Genomic DNA, 10,513 nt, shown 5'->3' with positions numbered 1-10,513 from the left:
ACATAGTTTTATATATATATATATATATATGTGTGTGTGTGTGTGTGTGTGTGTGTGAGTGTGTGTTTGTGTGTGTGTGTGTTTGTGTGTGTGTATGTATGTATGTATGTATGTATGTGTGTGTATGTATGTATGTACAGGATGTGGTGAATAAATTGTCTTAATTACGTAAAAATGAAAATAACCCCGACATCTCATTTTAGCAGATATATTTACCAAAATTACTTAAAATATATCTTGAAATACTAAAGAGTAAATTTATCTAATATAATCGCCATTGGCGTCAACCATGGCCTCCAAACGACTTCGGAAGCTCCTGCAACTCTTGTGGACGGACTCTTTGTTTAAGTTGGTGAATGCTGCCATAAACCTTACCTTCAGTTCACCTTTGATGTACAAGGAATTTTGTTGGTCTCTTGTCCAACTGCGCCCTACACATAGAGATCACTCCAAACACCATATTTGATACTTATCACTGGATGTTTGATTCTTATCACTGCCAGTACATGTTTTGGGGACATGGCAATCCAATTGTTGTTCTGTGTGTTCAGCATCTGATGCTGGAAGAAATTTTCTCGTCTGAGAAACGAACCACGTTCGGTTGGAGGGGATGGTTGAGTTTGTTCAAACCATCACAGTGCAGGATTTCCTTTTGTCCTGTATGTCTTGGTATAAAAATTGGCCCTTTTTCATCTTGTATGAGGAATACCGAATGTCTTCATGCACTACCTGTCTGATACAAAATTCAGACAATCCCATGTCCCTGGCGAGGACTTGATTGACTTGGAGGGATTGTTGTCAATCAAGGCCTCGATCTCACCAATAAATTCAAGTTCTTTTCTTATCTGAAGGATCAGAGTGAGTTTTCCGAGGTGTTGTACCTTCGTGATCAACATTTGACTCTTCCAACTCTTTCCAAATCCTCTGCATTGTCCTCAGTTTGACAGCCAAACACACTGAAATGTTCGTGTCGGAGCTTCCGGCACAAATACCAAGCTATACAGCATGTCGTTTCCAAATTTCCGACAAAGTGGATGGTGTGATGGTGCTGCTTTTCTCATAAAGAATGTCCAACCGACCCTATTATACAGTGTAGTTGACAAAATCAAAAACAAAAATGCGCATGCACGAAATTAAAATTATAAAACAGTGATAATTTACCCATTGTACCTAAATATATGTGTGTGTATGTGTATGTGTGAGAGAGAGAGAGAGAGTGTGTGTGTGTGTGTGTGTGCATGTAGGTATATGTATATATATATATATATATGTGTGTGTGTGTGTGTGTGCGTATATGTATTTATATGTATAAGCATATATATACACATACACACAGACACACATATATGTATATAGTAACAGAAAGGGAGGAATTTCGATTATCCCCACGTGGTGAGCTGTAATATATATAAGACATTAAAGAAGGAAAATACACACACTTTACATAGTTTCAATATAATTTTTAACATATCTTGTATTGTGTTTGTCGACCGGATTTCGCTTTCGCTATTCATGACATTAAAATTTATAATAATAATAATAATAATAATAATAATAATAATAATAGTAATAATAATAATAATAATAATAATAATAATAATAACAACAACAACAACAACAACAACAACAACAACATCGAAAAATACCTTAGGGATGAAAACCCAGGTTCGAAATTTTCCCAAGGCATCTGATGAAGGCTGGAGGGTATATCAGCCGAAACGTTGTGTTAACGACAGACAAGATGAGGACAAATACCCGTCAAATGTAAATAATGTAAATAATATTAATAATTCAGGCTTTGCAACTGTTGCACCGTAGCTTGATGAGTGTGAGCACGTGCATTGTCGCGGAGCAAAATTGGGCCTTCTCTATTCACTAGTTTGGGTTGCTTCTTTTTCAAATTCTCATGCATGCAATCAATTTCCTGACAATATGATGCTGCTGTCACCGTTTTACATTGTTGCAAAAATGAATAATGAATAAATCCTTTCTCAAACCACCATACAGTGGCCACTAACATTTTAGTGTGCAATGGTGGGTTTGGGTAGTATTTAGGTGACTCTCTTGCAACTGTCCTGTTCTCCTGCTGTTGTCAAGAGTACCCATTTTTCATCACAAGTAATGATTTGATGCAAAAATGGTCTCTTTCCCATCGAGAGAGCAATAAGGATCACACTTCGAGACCTCTGTTTTTTTGAATCTCGTTCAGTTGATGTGCCACAAACCTATCCGTTTTCTTGACTTTTCTGAGTTTTTACAGGTATATATATATATATATATATATATATATACATTTTATGTGCAATCCAAGCATTATCAAATTAAAATAGCCACATACCAAATTCAAAGTAAAATCATCATTGAAAGGCGAGTTACTTATCTATTCGTCCTATTTGTCCACAGATATCTCTTATAGACGTGTTGTATATGACAAACAGATTATATATATAGGATGGAATCCGAAAATCACCCCAGCAATGGCTAGCAAACACGCCAGATGCGTTTTTACCTACTTGGACATTCTCAGTGACGTGTACTCACAGCCAGCCACTTATCTAGGCACGCGTTGATGTATGAACAATCGAACACACATAGTTAAAGAATGAAAAGCATTTTCTCGGCTGATCTACTAATTGTTTTGAAACAAGAGAGCATCCACGTGATCGCTAGAGTTACCAGAATTTCGTAACAATGCACTATGAATGTGTTTTAAAACAGGACTACATCGGATAACCGAAACTACATATAATGTGCCTCTCAAAAGGGATGGAATACCTCCGGATCATTGGTTTTCTTCATCAGGGGTTAAACAATTCAGCAGTTCACGGAGACGATTTTAAAACCGCTTGAGACTATTATTCTGAAAGGTTCACTATTTGAAGGAACACTATAAACATGCGTTGTCCACGTTAAATGGATATCACGTGTTTCCAACACGTGATATCCATTTTCACTTCAATAATTTGTCTATTGACAGTATTATTTTTACTGTGCTTTTTAATGAATTTCTTTTTTATTCTTTTAATTTCGTTTAATGTTCTGGGTTTTTTTCTTTATTTTCATATTTTGTTCGACCAATCACATTTTTATTTCATTTTCTTCCATTTTCTTTTACAACTTTTCTTCCTATCTTTTATTTTTCGTATTATATTTCTCCATTATCTTTTCTCCTCTCATTATTTTCGTAATACTCTTATGTTTTAGAACAGTCGTAACGTCAGTCTCTCTAACAATTTATTATCATTGGTACTGCCAGCTACTTTTAGCTAGTTGCATTATCTACTTTACGAGAACGTAGTTTTTTTCTAGTTTTATTTAAAAAAAAAATTTTCTCCCATTATTTTTTAGTTTCTTCAATTATGTCAGAATATTTCATTCAGGAAGTCACAGGCATTTTCTCTATCAGCTTTATGATTTTACGAAATTCTAGATTCGTTCAGCACGTTATTGGTGAAAGCATTCGGGTAGTATAATATCTGCAAATGAGGTCAAGTACGAAAAGACACGCTTTTTCAAAATTACTGCCAGCTACAAGAAGTATCTTACATTCCTTTAATAGAATAAAATAAGATAAAATTAAAAATGAGAATGTGTCTAAACTATATGAAGCAGCGTCACACATACCGTGATAAATTTTGTGGTAATTATGCGTTAAAGTAACATAGTATGTCAAGTAACCATACACGGAATCACGATCGCGAATAAAATTATCCACTTGCTGAACTAACAGGTAACAATCGTCAGACATGTGGATCGTATTTTGATGTGATATCAACAATATACAACGTCATAGAATATCTCAATAGACTATTGTATCGACGCAGCAATAAATAATTGATGGTCTTCTTCAAGAAGATAACATAACAGTAGTTTCAATATTTCCTTCATGCTGTAACTATTTTAATTTAACACTGATTTTTCTACACCTTTATAGAGTCTATAATACGAGAATACTGTATTCATTACAAAATATGAAATCATACTGATTATGGTTGATGTAAATTTACATGTTCATTACTAATATAGCCACAATTCACAACTTGTTGTCACCTCTAATCAAAACTTTGTGAAGAGACTACTGTCGTTCGAATTCTGAGAAAATTCCACTAAATCACACTACCGTCCAAGATAAGATGAGCAAATTAATTGAAAACTGGATAAAGGACCTCTTTATCACGGTTGCAATGCTTCGATCATAAGATTATTTCATCAGGGTTGTCTTAGTACTAAAAACAATAATTACAAGTAAACACAAATGTCTGTACTCAGACATCACATTAGTCATGCATAGCCACAATTGATAAAATCCTGAATATATCTGTAGTTTAGAACGGGTTAAGGAGTAAAGATTGCATATTGCCCCTCTTGAAACTTACTGCTTTCCACTTGTTTCATGACATGCCAAACCTAAAGTGTATTAATACGCGACAATCTAACCCAAATAACTCACTGAAACACACCTTGTTTGTCTTGCACTTTAAAGTATTTAGCCCACATGAGGAACAATGCCAGTATTGTGTTTATTACTACTCCAATTGAAGCATTCAAATATTAAAACAGTGAAATATGTTAATAGAGAGATGAGTAAAAGATATTTCTGAATTTAGGTGTGATTGTATGTTATATTGGTCTTAACGAATAAACTGTTTCCTTCAAACCTTGCTACCACCAAGTGGTTTGCCAGTCAAAATTAAATCAAATTAAAAGAAAAAAAAAGATACTTTACACACACACATACACACAGACACACACACTCACTCACACACACACACACACACACACACATATATATATATATATATATATACACACATATACATATACATACATATACAGAGAGAAAGAGAGAGCGAGAGAAATATATACATATACGCGCGCGGGCACATACACACAGACACACACACACACACACACTCACGCACACGCATATATATATATATATATATATAGATAGATATATACATATATATATATATATGTATATTTGTATATATGTACGTGTATGTATGTCAAAATGAGAGATTAAACCAACGATGGATCGGCGAATATTGAACAGGACAGAATTATTTGCCATGGTGAAAATTTGCGCCACATGACACCTGTAAGTTTTAGGCCCTTTGTAGAAAAAACAACACACTGATGCTAAAAGTATCCTTCATGTCATAGCAGTTCCAGTCTGTGGTACGCCACTTGCAGACGTTAAAACTTACGAGCAAGAAATTCTGGGAAATCACACTATGAAAAACCAAGTTCCTACAGTGGTGTGATTTGTAAAACGTATGAGCTTTATCAACTCGAAATATGTAAATGTAGGCGGCTTGTGTTATTTGTGGCTTACTTTCACCTCTTTCTGAAAGAACAAAATGATTTTACACGTAGACAGTAAACAAATTACTTTACAGGATTTCATTAGGTAATAATCTAACATTGCTCCAACTAAAGAAATATTATTTCATTCATTCGACTAGATTAGATTTATTTTGTATCTACAGAGAAGGTTTGCATAAAATCTCGAAATTAAATGGTGCATCGATTCACTTAGCAGCCTTTTCTAAGGCTAGTACCATTCGTCTGTTAATCGGAATGGGCCTAGCATTGATGGTCGACGGTCACATTCTCTTTGCAGTTTTCTATGTTGATATCCAAGAACTTTACAACTTTCCAAGAAGTAGTTGTACTTATATAATATAAGTGTTGACTTACGCCATGTATATATAATCCCATGCCTGTGTATGCCTGTGTGAATGTATCGTTTTTATTATATGTGTCTACGAGGGTGGGATGCAAAGTTCATTAGCCGATTATGAAGGAGTGACGCTAAAACTTTGAAATCTTGCATGCGTTAATTTTAATTCTTTGTATTGATAAATCCATTGTTTCTCTCCAGGTAGATCGACATATGACTGTCCAAAGAAGACTTCAAACTAACTAACTAACTAGTAGCGATTTCTCTTGAAAATGGCCAAATATTAGCATCGTTCGAGAGTGTTATCAATTACCTGGAGAAAAAGTGTTTATCCCTCAAAGATATTAATGCTGACATGCTAGCTACATTCGGGAATGGGACTCCAGCTTTATCGACAGTGCAAAAGTGGGCAGCTGAATTTAGGAGAAGGGGGAGTCTTGAAGATGACCCAAGATCTAGAAGTACGTCCTGCAATTGTGACCACTGAGAAAAACATTGATCATGTTCATCACATGGTGATGGATGGCAGGCGATAGACAATGTAATGCTATTAGCGTATGCCGTGAGAGTTGAACATATTTTTCAGAATGAACTTTGCATGACGAGGGTTTCTGTTCCGTGTATGCCACGTGTTCTGACACCTGATCAACAGCGCACCTAACCCAGGATGAGTGTTAGGTGTATGACTTTGAGCCAGAGACAAAGAGACAATTCATGCAGTGGAAACACCACTACTCACCTCTTCCAAAGGCCAAGGTCGTTCATCTGCAGATAAGGTGATGGCTTCAGTTTTGGTGGATGAAAAAGGCATTGCCTTTATGGCTATCTTCAAAAAGGCTATACCATCGATGGAGAGAACTATGCAACTAGTTGAAACAGGTAAGAAGGACTATCAAGACCAAATAGCCCGGAAAAGTGACGAAAGGAGTCTTGTTTCATAAAGACAATGCTCCAGTACACAAGTCTTTCAATTCAATGGCTGCTGTGTTTGGCTGATTATTCTCCCGCCTTATCTTCTCCTGACGTGGCCCTATCTGACTATCATCTGTTCCACAACTTCAAAAAAAAAATAAATAAGCCACTCGACTAGGAACTAGTATTGCATTGATAATGTCGTTATATCTACTGTTGATGACATTTTTGACCAACCGGATGAAAGCTTCTTTACCAATAAATAAATCTCATTTGGTCACATTCCATGAGATTACTTTTATCAGCCTATGAACTTTTCAGCCTCGTATCCTTGCTTGTGTTTATGTTTAATCCAAAGTAAGACCCGGTTTGTCTATATCGTTCCCCTTCATATCTCGTGCATTCGCAGATTAGCAATAGATTTCGATAAAAAAAAATACGACACTGAAGTAAGTGCAGAGAATGATATCATTTACTTAATGCTTGAAGTGGTGCATTTTCACGGCTCCAATGCAACGATAGAAAACAGTAAAAAAGTAAAGGAATATAAACTATAAACAGATTCATATATTCCGATTGAAGGAAATGCATATTCAATTAAGTAAATTCGTAGTTTTTAATCCTGTTTTGCGAGTTTATTAAATTATATTTTCCTATATTCTACATGCTTTTCTTTCCTAAGTACGTTCAACTATTCCCACCTCTTTCACAAACACAAACACATATACAAACGCAAATTATCTAATATTATTCTATGCTTGCAAATATTAAGCTTATTTATAAGCTTAATGCATAGAATAATATAAGATAATTTCTTGGTCATACGTGTTTGTGATACGAATTCTTGATAGTATTTATTTTCATTTTATTAGAAACACTAAATATCACAGGAACACACATTAACATCGTAATTTTATTCGTTCTTTGAAAAGGTGGTGATACATATCCACCTAGAGAAGGTAATTGATTCCGCTGAAGTGTGTATTCTATTTTATACAAAGATGACTATCATATGAAGCTTTATGAAACATCCTCTGTCTAAATATAAAGCTATCTCTACTGGATATTTATTTTGCTCGCATTTCACGCAATTTAGCTGACTTTTATCTACGTTTCAGATTATGCTTGTTTAATTAATCATGATTGTTAAAATAAACGAAAGCAAGAACCGAGCAACAACCTATAGTTACCTGCTCAGTATCATTAATTCAACAAGTGTAGAAATTCTTATCCAAGATAAAAAAAAAGTTATTCTGTGAGGGATACTTAAAACAGCTTTTCTATTTCACGCTAAAGTCAAGTGAGTTCGTGTCAATTAGGAGATTCATAAGAAGTATTTAGATGAGACTTTCTGAAGATGCTGTTTCGGACTGCACACTATATTACAGATAACTAAATTATCAACTCTTCTTCCTGAAATGATCTTCTATGCAGACGATAATCATATTAGTTCACAGGATTTCATCAGATAATAATCTAATATTGCTACCGCTAAAGAAACATATTTCATTCATTCGACTAAATTAGATTTATTCTGTATTTACAAAGACAAGCATGTAATCTCCGAGCTATACAGTACAGTCAATGTTTTATATATCAAAGATGAAAATAAGACAATGTATTTCTTACTTAATCTTTCTATTTTGATTTACTATATTTAGTGCAAAATATAAAATATAGACATTTAACATTGAAAATGTTAATATATTCTTCTTGATGAATGTCTTTCCATCAAAATACAGTATATGTATTTTAGAATTTTGCGTTCGTATTAATTGACAATTATATTCAACAAAATTAGAAACAAAAGATAAACAGAAAAAAATGACTCAGCCGTACAGTTTTATAATTTTGAAACTTAATTAGACAGCAAAATCTGAGAACCCGGTATTTGCAGTTTCATACTCCGACGTGTGTGTGTGTGTGTGTATGTGTGCATTGGCGTGCGTGTGTGACTTTGTGTATGTATGTACATGCGTGTACACGTATGTATATATGTGCTTGCGAGGATATGTGTTACGTTGACTTTTTGATTTCACTGCATCATTTTTCCAGTTGTTCATTTCACTTGACAGAAAGTAAATATTCATACGTCAAAACAGTAAAACTTGCCATAAATTAATCAGCTTACAGATGGAAAAAAATCAACTTCATGAAACAAAAGAAATACTTCTAAATTCCGGGTTTATACTAGTACTTTATAAAACGATTATTTCGTGATGTTATGTTTAAGAAGATTATGTTTTTTTTATTCCGGAAATGTAGCGAAAACTTAAATGTCTAAATATTTAAGATAGTTAGATAGCGTACAATTTGGAGGTCATTCATTTCTATGCGATTATTTGCCACTGTGTTATAACCATAATTATATTATCTGACATTTCAAAATGGTTCTACTTTACCTATCTGAATGCGAACGCGTTTTAGAGTAACGTATTGTTTTATAATCTGAAAATTAGATTGAATTTTGAAATTTTAAAGCATTGCTTCGAACATAGCACCCACGAAATGACTAATATTTTTTCCCTTATTGAGTGAAATATAAAACTTCCGATGTGTATAGTTTGAAAAGAGATCATTTCCTCCAAACTCACTTTCCTTCGATACACACCATGAAGAAAAACATTTTCAATGGTAGTTCTTATTGCGTATTTGTTATGACTGTTTATGGATTTATCACTGGTAGCCTAATGAATTGCCGAGATCTGAATCTGTTTTCGAAGTATTATTGCTGGTATTTCGCTTTGACTGTCCGACTATGAAGCTTACGAAACTCAAGAAACCATACAAATGCACTTTTTTCTCAAATGAAGCTAATTTATACGCTATTTAAGTTAAATTATCTCTTGGTACACATTTAGACGCTACAATTTCTTAGTTTTCCTCCCTTACTCAGAAATACAAGAAAATTTTTAATTTGCAAGAAAAAAACAATACCATTATTTATTCATACCTTTTTTGTGTATACGAACCATAGAAATGAAGTTTAATTGCTGTTAACAACATTTTTTTAAATAATTCAATTCCTGATCCTATTCAACGTTTCTATTCACGTAGTCTATAGCAAACCATCCTCTAATTACAAAGTCACATGCTTTACTGAGAAAGAAAACGAATACAATTAAATATTCGACAAATTGATAAATTATTAATGTTAGAGATTCTCATTCCGCCGCTTTCATAATACACCCAACATCTGTCAACCTCATCAATTTTGTACTAGCCATTTTTAATTACTCACTTTCTTTTATTACAGGTATATTGGGTTGGTCCGATGTTGGGAGGTATCATAGGTGGTTTCACTTATGAGTACACACACGATTCATCCAACCAAATCCAGCATTTCCGAAGGTCGTTTCGCCGGAAGCAGTCAAACTTACGTCGCAGTCGAAGTGTGAACTCCAGTAACAATTCAATGTCTACTGAACTCACATTCTCGCCAACGGCTGAACAGCCACGTATTTGACTAGATGCAGCTGAAGATGAGTGTGAGGGTCCTGAAGAAGACGAAGAAGAAGAAGAAACCAGTCACCATGAAATGGAGAGGTTTTAGTGAACATATAAACATTATTAACGTCACAAAATGGTTGTATCAGTTGTATATATATTCTGTATGAAAAGTTACTCGGACACATCTACCGGCATAGAGCACGTGTATATATGCATACATACAAACAAATATATATATACATATACGTATGTGTATTTATACGCATACATATAAATACATACATATATATACATCTGCATACATGCATATATATTTGAATATATATACATACATACACACACACACACACACACACACACGCACACATATATATATATATATATATATATATATATATATGCATGTATATATATGTGTATATATACGTATGTATATATATATATGTATATATATATATATATATA

At 34.0% G+C, this 10,513-nt stretch overlaps 1 protein-coding gene across 1 annotated transcript in view; it reads left to right on the top strand.

Annotated features, from left to right (window-relative positions):
- Positions 1–10,410, top strand: part of LOC106881931 (aquaporin-4) — a 233,345-nt gene extending 222,935 nt beyond the window's left edge. The window contains exon 3 of the mRNA XM_052968145.1: positions 9,855–10,410. Coding sequence (XP_052824105.1) covers positions 9,855–10,064 — 210 coding nt within the window. The 3' untranslated portion in view covers positions 10,065–10,410. The remainder of the gene's footprint in view (positions 1–9,854) is intronic.
- The last annotated feature ends 103 nt before the right edge of the window (positions 10,411–10,513 follow it).

Source organism: Octopus bimaculoides, chromosome 1 (assembly GCF_001194135.2).
Source record: "Octopus bimaculoides isolate UCB-OBI-ISO-001 chromosome 1, ASM119413v2, whole genome shotgun sequence".
Taxonomy (NCBI): Eukaryota; Metazoa; Mollusca; class Cephalopoda; order Octopoda; family Octopodidae; genus Octopus; species Octopus bimaculoides.
The sequence above is the reverse complement of the archived record's forward strand: the minus strand, read 5'-3'. Positions and strand labels throughout refer to the sequence as shown.